At 35.3% G+C, this 21,265-nt stretch overlaps 2 protein-coding genes across 2 annotated transcripts; one reads left to right on the plus strand and one right to left on the minus strand.

The window, feature by feature from the left end:
- Nucleotides 1–807: 807 nt before the first annotated feature.
- Nucleotides 808–19,127, minus strand: LOC144958283 (uncharacterized). Its single transcript, XM_078890153.1, has 5 exons — nt 18,945–19,127; nt 14,679–14,797; nt 8,040–8,299; nt 6,652–6,946; nt 808–5,166 (listed from the first exon to the last, which is right to left on the minus strand). The coding sequence occupies exons 2-5, from the start codon at nt 14,695–14,697 to the stop codon at nt 4,307–4,309; spliced, it is 1,434 nt and encodes a 477-aa protein (XP_078746279.1). The 5' UTR covers nt 14,698–14,797; nt 18,945–19,127; the 3' UTR covers nt 808–4,306.
- On the plus strand, nt 8,885–13,943 carry LOC144958282 (uncharacterized). The gene is made up of 3 exons (XM_078890152.1): nt 8,885–9,050; nt 9,921–10,081; nt 10,436–13,943. Exons 1-3 carry the CDS (start codon nt 9,029–9,031, stop codon nt 13,400–13,402), a joined length of 3,150 nt encoding a protein of 1,049 aa, XP_078746278.1. The 5' UTR covers nt 8,885–9,028; the 3' UTR covers nt 13,403–13,943.
- Nucleotides 19,128–21,265: the final 2,138 nt, after the last annotated feature.

Genomic DNA, 21,265 nt, shown 5'->3' on the forward strand with positions numbered 1-21,265 from the left:
CACATTTCTTCTATTTATATTTCAAATTTCATTGGATTATGATGAGTACTTTTCCCGTATTCTTACAAAACATCAACCCAATTTGCATTTCAATGAGTGAAAATATGGAGACGGCCATTTTGCTCTACCGTCGCGCGACACGAAAATGACGTGAGCGAGGCAAGGCTGCCAGATGCCAGACTTTAACCTGTCATCTGCATTTTTTGCCAAATTGGGACGTAAAATTTGCCAAAATTTGCCCCCAAAAACCCCCAAATTTGCCAAGAAATTTGCCAAAAAGACCAAAATTTGCCACACTTTGGGTCCTTATTTGAAGATTTTTTGACGAAACGATCCATGACTGAAGTTGGAAGTGTAAGTGACTCGATTTATTTGACTTGAGAAATGAAATGACTGTGAATAGCGTTTTTACAAAGATTTTAAAGGATCATTATCCGTAGAGAGTAGCTTCCCTGAGTTTGGGCCAAGCAAAGCTGCAACATTTCTCAAATTTCGCACTGTTTTTTCTCGTTATTTTGTTTTCGCTTCTTTTTTTCCCAAAATTTGCCACGCGATTTGCCAATTTTCCCAAAATTTGCCACGATTTGCCAATTTTGGGAAATTTGCCAAAATTTGCGGATCGCCCTGATATTTGCGGCCGCAAAAAATGCAGATGACAGTTTAACCTGACCAAATTCGACTTCAAAAGTGGCTAAATAGAAAATCATATGGCTTTCACTATTAAGACCGGCCCACTTAAAATGAGCTAAATTTTAAGAAACAGAAAATTGTATTGACTAGGATAAATGTCACTGAGACAAAAATAAATGAATAAAATTTAATAAAAGAAACAAAATTATATATGAGGCTACACGCGTGGCCATCTGGCAACCTTGTTCGCGATGAGTGATGACACAAATCCTCGCGCGCTTTTTAAAAATTAAGGTACCTATTGTTTCATTGTTATGTCATAGGGATAGTAGATTAACACATTCTCTCTCTCTCTCTCTCTCTCTCTCTCTCTCTCTCTCTCTCTCTCTCTCTCTCTCTCTCTCTCTCTCTCTCTCAAATAAATACTAGAACTAACATAAGCCATGGTCTCACGGGACTGATTGATAATAATTTAGCAGGCATTTTTCGTGTCATTTGTATGGGTTGTAGACACAAAATTACACTTCGGAAAAGTTCCAAATGATCAATATTATGTATATTTTAAAACAAAATTATAGTTGACCCTAGCCATACACCTCTAAAACTATACAAGTTAGAACTATTCTGATGTCTTCATCATATTTTCTGATAATTTTGCCATAAAATTGCCAAGTTTTGATATCTCATTCCACCCTGTCACATTTTATGAAGTAACAAATACAAACATATCAACACTAAATAGGTACCGAGCAATATGAATCACCGTTAAATCTCATTGAAATACGAAACAAATCAACAAGCAATCACATTATAAACAAACAATATGGACATAAAACAATATAATATATCACAGTGTATATAAAACGAGCTACAGCTTGAACTTCCTAATTAATCTCTCTTAACTATTGGTGTGTTGTTTTTAAAAGTTTTACAGCACTTGCAACACATTAACTCACTCAGTCCTAGAGATTTTTGTTACTTTTCAAAATTGGAAAAAATGTATTAAAAATGAGCATGTACATAGATAGTTTTATTCAACTGCCATTAACATGTAAAAATTAAAAAATATTGGCTTTGATACTACGCCTGCTATAATTTGTCTCAGAAAATGTAATAAATAGGCATGGGGTAAAAGTAACCTGTGTTAACTATGGATATAGTCGGTGTTAGGGTTGAGTGAGTTAAGATCATATCAGCGCCAGTAAACAGTTCTAGAATTAAAGCACCGAAGAAAAGGCGAACCAAAGGGAATTGGTTCAAATAGGACACAGATGTAGATTCCAAGAGCACACTATCAATGTACTTATTTTGAGATCACCTAAAAGTCTCATCCAGACACAAGCACAGGTCCCCACTAAGAGGAATACACTCATATGTTTACAAATCATATATAATATGTAAACAACACAATACAGTGCATACTAGAGATATGATTTACATGACAACAAAAAAATATAATATCTCCCAAACTCTTACTATACATTTGACTGTTTCCCTCCCAGCTAGGGTATCCAAAAAGGGCCAGGAAAAAACCAAGTAATCTCATTCCAAGACAAAGACAGAAAGTATGTTGGAAAACAGATATAGGGTGATAGAAGACACAGTAAGTACCTCCCTGCCCACTAGGGGAGGTCAGGAACCCCACCCAAAACTCTTAACTAATACTAATCTCTAGACTGAAATCCAAGGATGAAATTTTTAAAAATAACTAAAGCACTGTCACAGAATGACAAATACTCACATGCATATTTGTAGGCAAAACACCCTAAAATGATGTGGTAAAAAAAACAGAAGTCAATAATCTGTAGATAAAAATATATAAATAAATAAATAATTGAGCTTTTATATAGAGAAATATCCACTAAACGTGCTAAAAGCGCTTTACAACAGGGCCCTGGCCAACAGCAACATTTAAAATTTAGGACGAGACATGACGCCTGTTAGGCGATGTTACAATATTTTTTTCCGCAGGACATGACGCCTGTCAGGTCATATTACAATTTTTTATTTTCCAACAGAAACAATTCTGTTAACAGCCAGGTACTCATTTTACACCTGAGTACAGTGAGAAAATGTGAGTAAAGAGCCTTTTCCAAGGACTCAATTATGCACCGCCCAGCGATGATCGAACCCAAGAACCTCTGATCCAAAAGCGAGCGCCATACCACAAGACCACATAGTCGCACAATCAACATGAAAGTAAAATGGCAGGGCAGATTTTTTTAAAAGTTTGAATAAAATGCAATGCTCTTGAGGTTCTTCACAAAAAGAGAAGATATAAATAAATCAAAATAAATAAAAATTTGAAGAGACTGATTATCAGAAATAAAAATGAGTTGTAACTAATAAAAACGGGTATTCCCATACTCATACGTGCAATGCTGAAATTGTTCATATTTATCATAAAATGTATTTATTCTATGATTTAATTATTAAATAAACATATTTATGATAAAATATTCTCACAAATTAAATGCATTTTCTCAGTTCAATAATTCCCTACCATTTCACTATTCCATCTATCTCATCAACTTGAGAAAAACTGATGAAATAAACTGTGAAATGTCCAGAAAACATTTCTGTATTACACAGCAAACATTTCAATGGAGTACTTTGGCCATTCCTGAGCAGAAACACGAATGGTAAATTGAAATTCCATCAAATAGCATCGTGGGTACTGATAGCTCAGTTGGTAGAGCACTCACTTTTCATGCAAAATAACAGGTCGAAATGTGTCACAATCAGGGGACATAATCGCCTCAGGACAAGATTTTCAAAACAGGAGACTGTGTGATTGTGGTGAGGGAAAGGAAGAGGCCCGCAGTATACTCCAGACCTAGATCATTGGTAACACATCGTTCATTGCCCACGTCTGACTAGAATTACAAACATTATCACAAACCATCAAGTAATTTCGTTTTCATTACTAGGAAAAAATAACAATAAGTATTGAAAGGTAAGCTTCAATCTACTAAATGAAGACATGTACTGTGGATGTTTTGGGTTTGTGAATTCGGATGTATGAATTCACACATCTCTCAATCGTCCTTAGTGTTTCATTCATCATGTTTTGTTGGTAAAGGAGTAACCCGAAACATCCACAGCATCAGTCTTCATCTAATAGATTGAAGCTTAGATTTCAATACTTATAGTTATTTTTTCCTTCCAGCTTCAAGTAGCAACATTTTCGTTTTTACTACAAGGTACCTTACAAGGTACCATTTACATAGCTAGATCAACCCAACACAACACCAGTTTGATAGACTGGGTCACATTGTGATGGTGTGTTTACAATCAATAATAATAAATAATATTACTAAATTATTGTTCAGTGAGTCTATCAACTAAAAAACTTGAGCTTTTATATTGCACAATATCCACTTAACGTACTCAACATGATTTACAAGGGGTCCCGAGCCAACAGCAACACTTAACATACAGGACAAGACATGACACTTGTTTGGTAATATTACCATTTTTTTCGGACAGAGACAAGGCTGTTAGCGGCTAGTACTCATTTTACACTTGAGTTCTTGTGAGAGGATGAGAGTAAGGAGCCTTTTCCAAGGACTCAACTATGCATCGCTCAGGACTCGAACTCAGGACCCTCTGATCCGAAGGTGAGGGTCACACCACCAGACCACGTAGCCCCATGACTAGATTTATAAACACTATACTAAAAACTGTCAAATAATTCTGTTTTGACACCCTTATTGTGTACTCTCATGTGTTGTGTTAGGTTGTATTTTACACGGAACACTTTGTCACAAATGGCACACTGGTGAGGTTTTACTCCTGAATGGATGGTCATATGGCGTGTCAGATAAGTCAGTTCACTGAAACCCTTTGAGCAAACGATACACACATGAGGCTTTTCCCCCGTGTGACTTTTCACGTGTCGTCGAAGATGACTACTACACATGAAGTCCCTTCCACAAGTATAACACTGAAACGGCTTCTCTCCAGAATGAATGCGTTCATGTTGAACCACGTGTGCTTTTTGCTTGAAAGGCTTGGAACATATGGAGCATATATACGGCTTGTGTCCCGTATGAGTCCTCATGTGTTGTGTGAGGTGAGCACTCTGAAGAAACCTCTTGGGACAAATGGAACACTGGAACGATCTGTTCCCCACGTGGCCTCTCATATGAACCAGCAAAGCACTATTGGACAAGAATACTTTCCCGCAAACTGAACATGTGAACGGATTTTCCCCTGTGTGGTTTCTGACGTGTTCCTCCAGTTGGAATCGAAGGCGATAAGCCTTATCACAGATGGCACATTTAAAAGGTTTCTCCCCCGTGTGAATCCGCATGTGAAGGTCTAACTTGCTGTAATTGACACAAATTCTCGAGCAAACCGGACACTTGGGGCGTATCTTTTCTCCGTTCTCGTCTTTAGGCAAGTACCGACGTTTTTTCGGGACGATTCCATTACAGTCATCAGCCTCCAGGAAGTTGATTTTATCTTTCAATGCAATTTCCGTTTTGGGTGAAACCCTGCCATGTTCATTTCTGAGCAGCCCTGTATCACAGTCTGTAAAAATAGAAGCGACAGAAATTTAGAAAAATATTCCCTGCTTTGACTTCAATACTTTGTTAAATGACAAAAACCTGCATCACTTTTACAAGAGGATTGAAAAATCTTTCATCAAAACTAAGCGTAAATAGACATTAACATTTAAAAAAATATATATATTAAGTTTAAAAACTGATCATTTATATAGGACAATATCCACTAAATATGCTCAGAGCGCTTTACAAGAGGCCCTTAGCCAACAGCAGCATTTAACATATAGGACAAGACATGATGCCTGTAAGGTGATGTTACAAATTGTTATTTTCCAAGCTGTTACATATCGTTTTTCATTGCACAACTTGTATACTCTAATCTAGCCCTATCTTCGCTTCAGAATTTAAAGCTGAAGGGTACTTGTTAGAATCTTAGGTCATCAGTATATGTAAAATATTGTGGTCTGTTTCTGGCCTCTGCATGGGGTCCATTGGGAAAGCCCTTTACCATTAGACCACGAATAGATGGGAAATAACTGTGTAATTGTTATGGTGTGGTAGCAATTACAGAGTTATGTCCCATGTATTGATACCTAGTCTGGAAGAGTGAAGAGCCCTATATATTCTCATGTAACTTCCTTCCTATAGTTTGCTGTTGTTGTCCTTAATGGCGTTACTGAACATGACCACTAAACAACTCTATAATATCCGCTGTCTTTACAATAATCAGGGAGTCGTGATAGCTCAGTTGGTAGAGCACTCGATTCATACACAAAGGGACCAAGATCGATCACGGATGTTGTCAAGATTTTTTCTGACCCCCCTGTCCACCCAGCAGTGAATGGGTAGCTGAGTCTGTTAAATTTGGTGGAAAGAACTTTGCGATAGACTAGCGTCCTATCCAAAGGATAGCAAGCAATTTCTATTTTCTGTTTCACACTATAGAAACCGGGATAAACTCCAACTCCATAGACCAAATGGCTCTGAAGGACTACTTTTGTTTGTTTTTTTTTGTTTTTTACAGTAATCGATATAACAATTAAAATCTATTTACATTTTTCATTCAATAAGACTGGGCAATATAGCAAAAGGCATTAAAACCCCCTTCCCAAAAATAGCCTCAGTATAAATTTGGTGGAAGAATGGGTCAAAAAAGAAAGGAGGTCCCGTACAACATTCAAACTTGCTGTGGGCCGTTGAATCATGATCGACATAATAAGTCGTTAGCTCCCATGAGTATCATATTTCAGATTGCTCGGATTCCAGGACGCTTTTTCTTCTTCAGAGAGCATGCTAGAATCTGAGTAACTGTATTACTGGGTTTACAACTCACCTACCGCACTGTGTAACCTTGGGCAAGACACCTCGCCATAACTTACTGTAGCAGCATTGTTCATGTCCTGACTCAAAGTGGCAGTAATCACAAGATAACAATTTCCCTCATAGAAATGAATCCAGTATTACAATTCTTAAATGCCTTTAGAGCACATAAAAAATCATATTCACTTACTTATATTATGATGAAAATTGTCGTTATCATTATTATCATCATCATCATCATATTTATCATCAACCTCTCCGACGGAAGATAGAGAATCTTCATGTTGAGTCAACAAAACCTCCTGAACAGGAACGGAGGATTTTTCAACACTTTTTCTCGACCTTTTTCTAGATTTCTTTCTTTTCTTATCTCTCGAACGACGGGGTGAACTCAACACAATGGCTTCTTCTAAATTCTTTAATTTCTTTGTCAGTTTCTTCACCGTTTTCTCAGAGGCTTTCAACTTTTCTTGAAGACTCTTAATCTGAAAGCAAAAGTAAAAACAAGAGATACAGAAAAAAAAATCTATCAACTTGAAGCAAAAAAATGAATTATTAATTCCTGCTAGTCACTTGAGGCAGCAGAAAGAAAAAAATCAACATTAACCAAAATGCACTCTCTTCATCTTTATCTATATGAAATGTCACTTTAAATTAAGAGTTGCTGTAGTCCTTCAGAGCCAATAAGCCCATGGAACCGGTTTCTATAGAGTGAAACTGACAATAGCAATTGCTTGCTACCCTTTGGATAGGATGCTAGTCTATCGCAAAGTACTTTCCACCATATATATCAGATCCAGCTACCCAATCACTTGCTGGGTGTTAGTAAAAGTGAAGAGAGAAAAATAAAAAAAGAAAGGAAAATGTTTCAAGGCTGTTCTTGTTGTAATAAAATTGTATCTCAAACCTGTGATTAGAAAGAAGACTGCAATTTGAAATGAGTGTCAGTTATATTGATCGACACTTGAAGGACGAGTTTTCTTATGATGATGATGATGATGATTATTATTATTATTATTAGTATTATTATTATTATTATTATTATTATTATTATTATTATTATTATTATTATTATTATTATATTATTAGTATTATTATTATTATTATTATTATTATTATTATTATTATTATTATTATTATTATTATTATTATTATTATTATTATTATCATTATAATTATTATTATTTCCTAACAATAAATCTAAACTTCAAGAGGAAAACAAATCTGTATTCACCAAAATGCAAGTTATTCAATCTTCTTTATATGATATGTCAATTTTTTTTAATGCATACACAGTAGGTGTTTGGTTACTTAACAATTGATTACATACATACTCAAAGACCTACCTGAAGCAGCAGAGAGAAAAAAATCAACATTAACCATAATGCACTCTCGACAACCTTATTCATATGAAATATCACTTTAAAATACTTACAGACATTGCAGCCATTATTTTTAAGACTTCAACATATTCCAATTGCTTAAAATTGAACATACTGGACTATTATACAAGAGAAATTCGAAGAGCTATCCAAAAAATAAATCGAGAATAAAAAAGATGAACCAAACCATACTTACTTCCAAGAGAGCGGCGTCTTTTTGTCGGAGGGCACTCAACAGTTTATCTTGTAACGCAATCACCAATCTGCTTTCTGCTTCTTCGTCCACAATCAACGAATCACCGCATCGGCCATTGCTACTTCTACCACCAGTGTCTGGTTGTTGGGCCAGATGATGATGAAGATGACTATGACCATTATGTTGCGTTTCTGATTTATCTCTATCCCGAGCTACAGAAATTGAGACGTTTCCAATTACACACCTGTCCTTGTCCGTTGCTGTAATGAGATATTCAAATAGAAATTTTTAAAACCTATTTATTTCAATCAATTTTCTGTTTGTTTACGTATTTGTAGGTACTCCAAACCAGCCACTATCGGGTAAAATTGTGATGAAAATCGGGAAAATTCATCACTTTCACACTGCTACTCTCAAATAATGTGTAAAATGTATGCATTACACTTGGTGTCATTGTAAAGATCATCCTTTTTTCTTTATGATAGGGAAAAAAGAAAATGGTTTTGTTCAATAAGTAATCTTAATAGATTTGAATAAAAATGTGTAGAAAACGGTTGGTCGGAATGCTCACGGTCAGTTTTTATGACCTCATCTTTTTCAACCGGATGTCTTGCGAGCGCCGTTTATGAGATCGGGAAATGAATGGTGTTATTTGAAGCAGAATTGAATTCTCTTTCGTTTGGTATATAATTTTATATTGTATAAAATCATATTCCTCTCTAAAAATCGATTTTTTTGAAGTTTTTGACGAAAAAAATGCCGAAATATGAGAACATTGAAACGAAACTTACATGAAATGAAAAAGTATTCAATTTTCTATTCATGGTAAAAATTCGAAACTATTTTATGGAACAGCGTCCGCAAGCTGGCTATTTAAAAAGAACGACCATGCCCGGCGAAGTCATTCAAACGAAGGAGCCGAGTTGACGTTAGTCGACTCGCGACTAGTTGTAAACAAGGTGTGATTGATTGATTGATTTCATTCAGGAATGGATTCAAAGCTCATTATAGGTAAGTTATATGTTTGAAATCTACTTTCTGATCATTGAAAATATTGCTTTTTTTATATTAGTTAGTTTTTTTTGGTCAAAATCGTAAACGCAGTGTCTTTTAAAATTCTTTCACTTGCGGTATTCCCTCGTATCCAGCAACTGGGAACTTTGTGGCACTTTGTATTTTTTTATGTTATATTTTCCCCTAAACAAATACCAGGAAGACTTTAATCAGTTATCTAATTTTATATGACACCAATCTAAATTTTATTTTAATGAATAATACAGCTGTATTTTGTCATCTTAATACACTAGACTTTTGTGGCGATGAAATCTTGATTTCAAAATGGCGGACACTCAATTCAGGTTTCGGACGAGTCCATTGCGGACAACTTATCGAGATTCACATTAGTTTTGTTTTAGTTCGAATGCGTTCTAAGGTTATTGGTCAAGACATTATCATTAATTATTATTATTATAGAGGCGTATGTGACTTTACAGCAATAGTAAGCTTTTTTAAAAAAAATTATGTTATGAAACTTTGCTTTGGATGGGCTCAGACCCCTGTCAATAATTTGGATGTGGACTGATCTGTTTATAAAGTTATATGACTATTGTGATCCTTCAATATAATTTCAGTAGATCAAATATTAATTGTGCGCTACCAGACTGCCTGGTACTTATTATTACTAGCTATTACCATGGCAAATGACTTTTTTTTTTCATATTCATGTTGTAATTATTGCCATTTCATCAGATTCAGATTACTGTTTGGTATTTTTTATTTATTGGGGATTATAGTAACGTGTATCTATTTCAATGTTTGTGTAAGGAAGATTTTGATTTTAATGATAAAATTAGTAATTTTCATTTTGATATATTTCCTCAGATGATGATGTTTACCAAGGGTTAAAAAATACCTTTTTGGTATCTGGAAGAGGTAGACGACCAGATTTGCCACCAATAAAAGTGAACCAGAAGTTACTTGTACAGCTTTATTTTTTGAAGCAGGAATCGGAGAACTGCTCATCAAAAAAATCTTGGAAGGAGGTGACTATATTTTTATTTCGTCATTTATATGTAATCACGTTTTTTTCAGAGAAGTTTCCCAAAGCTATCATGTGATCATCCATTGTCAAGAAGTGAGCAAAGTCAAGACAGTTGTTCTCTGACCGCTTTTTTTTTTTTTTTTTTTTTGCTGGCTAAGATTAAGATGTTTTGTTACAGGAAGAATTCGGTGAGGATCATATGAAGGGGTATTGGTGCATTTCAGTGCCTAGTGGGATTCACTGTACATATGAGTAAGCATTGCTAACGAGAAAGGTACAGAGTTAGGTAACAATTGACAATGTAAAATTGTGTTGTATTGCCATTGTCTCATCTTTTCAAATAATTTGATTTCAGATTGAAGACTGTCTTCTACGGATATCCCCAGACCTTGCATCACACAGATCACGGATAAGGCATGCAGTGGAGCGTGCTTACCAGAGATTCTGCATGCAACGGCATGATCTGTCGTTCCTGGAATGTGGGGTTGACTTCGACTTTATTTCGGATAAGTTGTCGAGTTTTGGCATCACCCGTGCTTCATTGCCCTTTCCGCCTGCATCTTCACTGGATTTGAAACACATCGATAACGGATTAGTTATTGATATTGAACTTTCCAGGAGGGATATGGGATTAAGTTCAAACACAACGGCTCAATGGGTTTGTCATTTATCTGGACTGAGCATCAATTCTAAACTTTTTTGTGTCCTAAAAAAAACATTCAAAGAGTATGAACGACTCAGGAGCAACAAGACCAAACATCCTGAAAGGCTTCAGCAATTTCTGCTATCAAAATTTTCCCTTTCTTCGTCTCCACAACCACCCTCACATCTACAGCCTTCATCATTGCCATTTCAAGTGCACCCTACGCCTCGCCCACCCACCCCACTACGATCTAGTCCAACTCCAACTACTCCAAAGCTGAAAGATGACCAGTTACATTTGATTCAGTCTTTGAATGAAAAACTTCTAATTGTTGAATCTGCACTACGTGATATTCAATCGGAGAAATTTTCTCTACTGGAGGAGGTAAAAGGACTGAAAGAGAAACTTAGTTCAGCTGAGGATAAAGCTTTAGTTACTGTGTCTAAATTAGAAGAAAAGTTTGAAGCTGAATTAAAGAAAAAAGATTTAAAGTTAAAAGAAATTAAAACTGGGCATGACAAAATTTGTAAAGATTATTGCTCAACTATATCTGTTTTACACAGTGATTTAAATAAGAAAGATTTGTCCTTACAGAAAATGAAGTCAAAAAATAAATACCGTACAGATGAGTTACAGAAAGAGATCATCAGATATGAAAATTTAGAATCTAATCCATTTGAAATTAAAATTAAAAATTCTAAAAATAATGAATATTCTGATGATGTCAGGAAAGCTGTCATCGCCTTAGTTTGTGAGACAGGTGTCTCAGCTAAAAATGTAAAAAAAGTAATTGATATTGTATCAAGCAATATTTTTCATTATGTATTTTCTGAAAATTTACCTTGTGCTCAAACAGTTTTAAACATGTGTGATGAGGCTTTTGTCCTTTCAAATATGCAAACTGTTGAAAATGTTTTAAAATCTGAAAATGCTACGTTTCATTTTGATGGTACATCAAGAGATCAGAAAAAGATAGTGGGACATCAGTTCACTTTAGATAGTGGGGAAACCTTTTATCTGGGGTTTTTGCCTGTTGCCACTGAAAATTCTGACACTCTTTTGGATATTGCTATGATTGTTATTAGTAATTTAGTTGATTGCTATAAAGATGTGTACTCCATTTCTCCTGATATTATTTTAAGAGAAATTCTTTCTAAAATTACTAGTGTCATGTCTGATAGGGCTGCGCCCAATATTCTTTTTGGTCATAAATTTACAGATAAACTAAACGCTGAGCTTGGAGATTCCCTTCAGATCAGTTTTTTGCATTGTAATGCACATTTTCTATTAGGAATTAGTTCTGCCTTTGAAAAGACATTGTCAGTTTTTGAACGAAAGTTGATCACTCAGGACGATGAGTATTTAGGAAGGGACAAAGATGGGGCCTTTTCATTTTTTAGCAAAGATTCAGAGTCTGCGACAAATAGAATAATTCGATGTACTTGTAATTTGTTGGGTCCCAGGGGTGACCAGAAAAATGGATGTCGTCCACAGTGGATTACTTTTTGTTCTGATACTCACAATGTTGTTCCCATTCCTAGTTTTAAGTCCAACAGGTTTAATTGCTTTTTTGAAGCTGCTGTTTCTATTTTATTCCACCATGACAATTTATTGAATTTTTTCACTTCTGGTATTTTACATGATAACCCAAATTTATTGATTAAGAGTGTTACTCATGACCTTCAAGATTTAAGGTTAATGTCATTGGTTTGTTGTATTGCCCTATTTTGTTTAAAAGTCACTTCGCCTTATTGGTTTCTTGTCAAGAGTAATACAGTGAAGTATACTGATTTTTTTATGTATGTTCAAATGATGCATGACTGTTTTAAGAAATGGGCTGATGATCCCTCTGAATTACTTGATATTTCTTTTACATCTGTTTTTGGAGATGCTCTCCCTTTTTCCAAATCCCCTGCATTTGATATGGTACATAGTCAAATTGACAAATTTAATAATGTTGTAATGATTGATTTGTTAAAAATATTATGCAAAGATGTTTCTTCTGTTACTGAGAGACAGTTGAAAGATTTTTTAAATGATGGTTATTATGCTCATGTCAGTGATGAAATGAAAAGAACATTGAGCCATTGTCCTCTTACAAATTTGGTTGGTGAGAGTGCATTTGGTGATTTCGATTATGACATTAGTAAAAGGAGAAATGCATCACTCCATAATCGGTCCACCATTCATGCTGTCAAACGCAATAAAACAATATCGTTTTTATCTAAAAAGTCTGTTGAAGAGCAAGGGCTCATGTTCAAAGTAGCTAGAAAGCATGGGAAGAAAATGCGAAAAGAGAGTAAGATGTTAAAAGATAAAGTAGATAATGATATAAGATTGAAATTTGTAGAGAATCAACAGAAGAAGATTGATAAGCATATAAAGGATATGGAGAATATTTCCAAGGTTGAACGAGATGTTGAATTACACAGTGGGCCCTGTCGAACAGATAAAGATGTAATTGATTTATTTGACAGGCTTAGAGTTGAAAATTATTCAATGACAAAGATAAAAGATATATTGAAGAGTGAAATACGTTTTCATAAATGTATGTCGGGCGGAAGGAGTTTAAGATTTGGTGATGTTGATTTTATGTTGGATGCTTTAAAGTCTTTTTTAAAATCAAATTCCGTTTCTGGTGACATTGAGAACCCATCAAAGAAGCGAAGAGTTATATAGCCTGATTGAGTTTAATTTCTTTTTCAAGCATTAATGATGTAATGTGCATTTTTTTTTTTGGTGATTTCTCGGTTTCGGATTATTTTTCTCTCTCAATTTTCATAGCTTAGTCTGAAGCTGCTGAAGTTATCTAATTTATTTTACTAAGGAGATCATACTATTTCTGAATTGTACGTTATTCATGCTGTACGTATGAAGTGTTTTATTTGTATATCCTGACATTTTGCATATTTGTGAGTTTTTTTTATTAGGTGAAATTTTTGTGATTTCATTATTTCAGTCTTGCTTCATGTTCTTTAATGACCAATGTGTGGCTTGCATACTTTGGCTATTTACATTTTGTCATTTTATGGATAATGAACTTTAATTTGATGTATCACATGAATGTGTACATGTTTTTATTATTTTTTAATGAATTTTTAAAAATCGTTCAAATTGCTCTTTTTTACCTCCCTTGTCGTTTTATGTGAAATTGGCTTCGGAGCCATTTTCAAGACCTTTTAAAAGTAAAATAAAGTTCTTTAATATGCTTGGAAAAAAATAGGCGTGTTCCCTGTGTTGCTGTCTGTCTGTCTAGCAAGTTTTAGGTATGTGGTTTGATTACTTTTCATTTTACAATAGCGCAAAGTTGACACCGGAGCAAGTTGCGCGAAGGCGCATATTTTTCGAATCTTCAATATTGCGTAAATTCCTTAATAATTGAGTTAGAGGGCTCATTTTGGTATCAAACTTCTTAGAAAATTGAGTACTATGTGATGAAACATAGACTTTTTGGTTTTTTCTTAACTCAAAATTTGGTTTGGTGTACCTAGTATTTGTATATTTCAATTGATGTTGATGAAAAGCACTTGATGCCTGATTATACAGGACAGGGTTATTTTGGTTTATTCTCAAGATCACCTCTGAAGAACCCCCTCCCCTCCCCTCCACCTATCCTCCCAGTAAGATCAACATAGGAAACTATAGATTTCCTTTATCTATCTTACTTATCATTTGTTTTAGTGGATGAAACAGGAGATTAAACACGACATCATCATAATATTTCGAACTCCAAACACTGACATTTTTGCATTTTATTAATGTATACTTATTTACAGGTCTGACAACCCACTTATTATAGGTTTATTGTTGTAATGGCCATATTATCAAACCAAAACAAAACTATTGTCCGTTACAACAATGTTTAAGTTTAAGAAAGCCCATTCTGTTATTCAGATCTGCAAATATGTGAACGCGTGCTTTGATGTTCATCACAGAGTGGATGGAGATGACTTACCAGAATGTGAATGAAACATTTCTGCTGGTTTTGACGACTGTAATTACGTCCACTGCTTCCTGTTTTATCCCTAAGATTTCCAAAAGGTGTGATTTAGAAACGAATGTCATGGGAATGATCTAAAAGGTAGAAAATAAGAGTTAAAATGATTGTAGGAGCAGTAATAATAATAATAACAACAACAACAACAATGACGAAGACAACAATCATGATAATAATAATAATAATAATAATAATAATAATAATAATAATAATAATAATAATATTAATAATAATGATAATAATGATAATAATAATAATAATAATAATAATAATAATAATAATAATAATAATAATAATAATAATAATAATAATAATAATAATAATAATAATAATAATAATAAATAATAATAATAATAATAATAATAATAATAATAATAATAATAATAATAATAATAATAATAATAATAATAATAATAATAATAATAATAATAATAATAATAATAATAATAATAATAATAATAATAATAATAATAATAATAATAATAATATAATAAAATAATAATAATAATAATAATTGAAAATAAAAGCAGAATTGCCAGTTCGACATTTTCATTCAGTTCAAAATGTCAAAAACTTGGGGAGATCTTCCACACATTTCTCAAGCTAAGGGAAACAACCCAAGTATTCATTTACAACTAACCCTAAAATAAAAAATAAAACCTAATTATAAAACAACAACAAAAATGACCAGTACTAAAAACTATAATTAGCCCTAATTGAAAAAAATCCTAGGACATGGAGCAAACCCTTAAAGCCTTAATTAAAGGAAAAGGAAAAACCCTAGGACTGCTCTGCACTACCTTTCAACGACAAGGCGGCGGAGAACCAAATCGGTGGTTATATTAATAATAATAATAAAATAATAATGGTATAGATTTATAGTGCGCCAAACATCCCTTCATCAGGAGGGCTCTGGGTGCATAACATATATAAACTTAATCATTAAGCCCTAACACAGTACACGAACAACGCTAATTATACACATAATCAAAAGAAAGCCTGTCGGAATAAGAATGTCTTCAATCGACGCTTGAATTCCTCTAGTGAAGACGAAGAACGTATCTCTAGTGGTAGTAAATTCCACAACCTTGGACCAGAATGCTGAAAGGCGCGTTCACCAGCCTTCACTCGACAGCGGGGTGTTTTCAATTTGTGGTCGTTCGTTGATCGAAGCGATCGCTGTGGGTTATCCCGTTCAACGAGGTTTGAGAGATATGCTGGTGACGAGCACTCCAGGCATTTGAAAACGATAGTTGAAGATTTATATTTAATCCGCTGGTCCACTGGCAGCCAATGCAGCTGCTGTAGTAATTCGGGAGCTGCAGTTTTCCTGTCTTTCTGCAGTACAACGCGGGCTGCCATGTTCTGTATTTTCTGGAGTTTGTTTATTTTGTCCTTGTGAGACCAACAAACAGTGCATTGCAGTAGTCCATTTTCGGGAATATCAAAGATGTTACCAATTTGTAGCAAGTTTCCCTATTAATAAATGGTCTGATTGTTCTGATATTTCTTAGAATGCAGATAGCACTTGTTCTCACATTGTTAATATGTTTGTTCATAGACAGATCACTCTCTAAGGTGATGCCGAGATTTTTTGCTGATGTTGTGAGATGTATTTTGTCATTATCGTTGATTGTCAGTGACAGTGTAAATGGATCTGTCTTATTATTGGAACTAGCAATGAATAAGGCTTCAGTCTTGTCGCCATTTAATTTTAATCTATTTGCAGACATCCATCTCATCACATGGTTGATGCATTGTTCGTAAACAGTTATCTTTTAAACTATATCGGATTGCAAACACATGCTATATATCTGGGTATCGTCGGCGTACATATGGTAAGCGAGAGAATGTTGCTCTAAGATTCTTACAACAGGGGAAGTGTAAAGTACAAAAAGGACTGGACCTAAAACGGATCCTTGAGGTACACCAAAATGAAGGTCACGCTCTGACGAAGTTACTTCCCCAATTAAAACTGATTGAGTTCTTTGAGTAAGATATGATGCAAACCGGTTTAGAGCAGTGCCTGATATGCCGAAAGTAACTTGTAGCCTTCGAAGTAGTATGGCATGGTCGATGGTGTCAAAGGCCACCGAAAGATCGAGAAGACTAAGGATGGTGGTTTTTCCTTGATCAATAATTTGCAGCAAGTCATTTGTGATTCTCATCAATGCTGTTTCTGTGCTATGATTTTGCCGATAGGCCGATTGAAAGCACTCATCGAGGTTATTATGTTTCACGTGAGAAAAAAATTGTTTTAGTACAATCTTTTCTAGAATTTTGGAAATGAATGGTAGATTTGATACAGGCCTAAAGTTTTTAAAATTATCACTGTCAAGTCCCGCTTTCTTCGACAATGGCTTCACCAATGCTTTCTTGAAGTTTTCTGGAACAACTCCCACCCTTAATGATTGATTACTCAATTCAGTGATGTAAGTTACAAGTTCATCAATACACTCCTTCAAAAGGGATGTTGGTAAAAGGTCGAGCCTACATGATTTGCTAGGACTAGAGAGAATCGTTTTCTTTGTGTCATTTATTGAAATTTCTTTGAAAGATGTTAAGGGTTCACCATAAAAAGAGGTATATTCTGCTTCTGTTTCGCCTGTGTCAAGTTCACTCCGTATCGTTGTTATTTTATTCATGAAATACTCTACAAAGCAGTCCGCGAGTTGCTTGTCGTCAGTGTGGTGTGGCAGGCTTGTTTTGATCTCTTTGCCTAGAAGCTTATTTGAGATTTTATAAAACTCCTTCGGACTTTATATGTTATCAACTTTATCAAGATTGTAGATACGCTTTGCCTTAATTGTCACCTCTTTGAGTCTATGTTTGAATGATATGTAAGTTTCCTTATCAATTGTCAGGCCAGATTTTTTCCATTTCTTCTCCGCTTTTCTTTTCTCTTTCTTTATACGTTTTACCTCCAAATTGTACCATGGTGATTCTTTTCTGATGTTCACAGATCTTGTCGTGAGAGGTTCGTGCTTATCCATAACACTAATAATTGCTTTATCAAAATTGTCACCACTCACTTCTTTCTCACAATGTGTAGTTAGAGAGTGAGGGAGGTCCGCTTTAAATAGTTCTATGTCAATTTTCTTCAAATCTCTCGAAACAACTATTTTTTTTTTGTTTTTGTGTCGTGTACTGTCCCCCCCCCCCCCCCCCCCCCCCCTCTGATGCCAAAAGATATTAAATGATGGTCTGAAATGCAAAGATCATCTACATTGATAGGTGTCGCTAGTTGCATATCAACGCTGGTCAATACCCAGTCAATAATGTGTCCACACCGATGTGTCTTTTCATTGACATGCTGTGTGAAATTTAAACTTTTACCTATCGGTCAAGGTTTGTTCAACATCTTTTAAAATTCAACTAAATATGGACATATTGAATAAGATCAACGGTTAAAATAAACAATAATAATAGTGAAGCTACCCCGCCCAATCAAGGAACAAAGTCAGAAGTCTCCCAATACTTGCATTTTTTATTGATGCCATTTGGCGTTTTTAAAAGCTGGATTTGGAATTTTAGGACTGTTTACCTTCATTCTGTGTTAAATATCACTTGATATTATTAACTGATTTGGGACACAAATATCAAAATTGGCATTTTTTCGGATTTGAATTGGCTTGGCTTGTTGCATAAAAATTTATCTGAGTATTAATAAATCAGCCTACTTTCTGTTAACAAAGACACTGTCTGGCTTTAATCACCGGGTGTTATACACAGACATGTCTATGAGTAACGAAGACCTCAGTCAATTCCAACGTTCATTTCTGTTCAGCAACAACTTGTTGAACAGTTTCAGGTCAAATTCAGTCCGTCTCCGTCTGCAGTCTGCAGCAGGTGTAGGGAACAATATGCCTTTTTATGTTGTGTGTTTGTGTGTTGGTGTGTAGTATCTCGATCGAGGCTGTTGTGAGTTGTTGTCATGATGTTCCGTTTGTGATTGTGACGTCATATCTTGTTTGCCCTCGTATATTAGCGGCAGTCACCGCTTACTCGCTCTCTTTTTTGCAATATGAATTTCTACTTAACGTTTCCTAACCGGATAACCAAAATCTAAGTATGTGTACTTAGTAAATCGCGAACTGCCCACTTCGGTGGAGATACATGCCTCGTGCATATTATTTATTTATTTTATTTTCTCATCGTGAATGAGATGTAAAAATCTATTCACGACACAGGCAAGAAAGAAGAGACTCAGTGATTCAGACTTACATTTACTCAGCTTTGTTGTGATTGATGAGTTGTCAAATGCATACGAAAAAAATTAAGACAACTTTCTATGATAAAATATCTGGCATATTGCAGCAAAAGTTTCTTTTATTTTCCCTAGTTGATGTCATCCACATAAGTAAGAAATGGAAACTAGAGAAACCAACGAAAACCAAAACAACGATCGACCCGGAAGTGGCTATAGCCTTGGGCAACAAGTGTTTACATAGTTCTTCTTAGTGCACAAAGACTCTCAGTGAAAGATTACCTTTTAAAAAAAAAAATAATAATAAATTGCTTGATTTAGCTTTATCTTTATGTATGCCTGCTACTGTTGCAAATTTGGATCACAAAAGAGATCGAGAACATTCTATTTTGAAGATCATTTCTAAAGATTTAACCAACTTTTAACACAAGCAGACACCTAAATCGAAAAGAGGAAAACAAAACGTGAGAGGTACTATACAAGACACAATGTCAATGTTGCTCCTCGCAGCTCGAAGAAATAAATAATAATGTGAAATTGAATGTAAGCTTCCATTTAATTACAAAAACTGATCAAATGAAGGTTTCGGGTTTCCCCTTTATCAACAAAACAGGAGGAATAAAACCCCACAGATGAATGAGATGATGTGGTCGTGGCGGAGTTAAGATGAATCAAAACTAAAATTCAAAAATCAAAAATTCATCTTAACTACGCCACTACCACATCATCTCATTCATCTGTGGTGTTTCACTCATCCTGTTTTGTTGATAAAGGGAAAACCCGAAACGTTCATTTGATCTGTTTTTTTTTTTTTTGTAATTAAATTGAAGCTTACATTCAACTTCACATTATCATTTATACAAGACAGACAACATAAACAAAACACTACACACATAGTATAGTCTTGTATACAAACACACACACGCACACACACAAACACACACACACACACACACACACACACACACACATTGTTCTATAAAATTAACTCAAGCGGCTTCTAGCAACTACGAAATTCTAAATGTTCAAGTAGACACGAATGTACTGTAATTCATTGTGTTTTCATTTCATATTCAAGTATTGACAAGGCACGTAGGTAGGGCTTTGTGGTTCTACGGTTTGACACTTGCCGGGAAGACCCAGATCTAGTCCTTCCCTGAGCGGGGCGTGCTTGGGATAGGCTCTTTGCGGCTATGTGGTCTAATGGTATGACACTCGCTTTCGGATTGGAAGGTCCTGGGTTCGAGCCTCTCACTCGGCGCATAGTTGAGTCCTTCGAGAAGGCTCTTTGCTCACATTCTCTCACCGTACTCAGGTGTAAAACGAGTACCTGGCCGTTAACAGAGTTGTCTTTGTCCAAAAAAAAATTTGTAATACCGCCTAACAGGCGTCATGTCCCGTTCGAAATGTTACGTGTTGCTGTTGGCCAGGGACCACTTGTAAAGCGCCTTGAGCACGTTTCGTGGATATTGCGCTATATAAAAGCTCAAGTTTTTTGTTTGTTTTTTTAATTTCCTCATATTATCATATCCTACTCAGGTGTAAAAGGCGTGGGGCAGCGTGGCTCAGTGGCACGGTCTTTGCTTCGTACCCGAAAGGTACCGAGTTCGATCACACAACGCTGCGTTGTGTGACCTTGGACAAGTCACTTCGCCCTAGCTCAATTTGCGGCGCTGCATTGCGGCTGACGCCTGAGTTATTCCAGTCTTCCCTTGGAACAGACCCTAAAGACAATTTTCCCATATGGGATAAATAAATGGAATCTTTTTTGTTTGTTTGCTTTTAATAACGTTGTTCCTGTCCGAAAAAAAAAATGGTCGTCTCGTCCTACATGTTAAGTGTTGCTGTTAGCTAAGAACTCATTGTAAAGTGCGTTGAACACATTCAGTGGATAGTGCTTTAGTGTGGCTATGTGGTCTAGTGGTATGACACTCGCTTTCGGATCGGAAGTTCCCGAGTTCGAGCCTCGCTCCGCGCATAGTTGTGTCCTTGGAAAAGGCTCTTTACTCACATTCTCTCACCGTACTCTGGTGTAAAATGAGTACATGGCCGTTAACAGGGTTGTCTCGGGCTTCATGTCTTGTCCTAAATGTTAAATGTTGCTGTTGGACAGGGACCCCTTGTAAAGCGCTTTGAGCACATTTAGTGCATATTGCGCTATATAAAAGCTCAATTATTTATTTATTTATTTATTTATTTATTTATTTATTATGTAAGATCTTTATCTGACTCAGGTGCCTGCTCCCTAATTTCTTAATTTGATATTTTCAAAAAATATAAATGTAGCTTCTCAAATGATGTCTTCGTCCTCGTCCTCTCGTGTTCAGTTCAATGTGTA

The sequence above is a fragment of the Berghia stephanieae genome, chromosome 12 (assembly GCF_034508935.2).
Source record: "Berghia stephanieae isolate SIO BIC M18660-M18661 chromosome 12, UCSD_Bste_1.3, whole genome shotgun sequence".
NCBI classification, from domain to species: domain Eukaryota; kingdom Metazoa; phylum Mollusca; class Gastropoda; order Nudibranchia; family Aeolidiidae; genus Berghia; species Berghia stephanieae.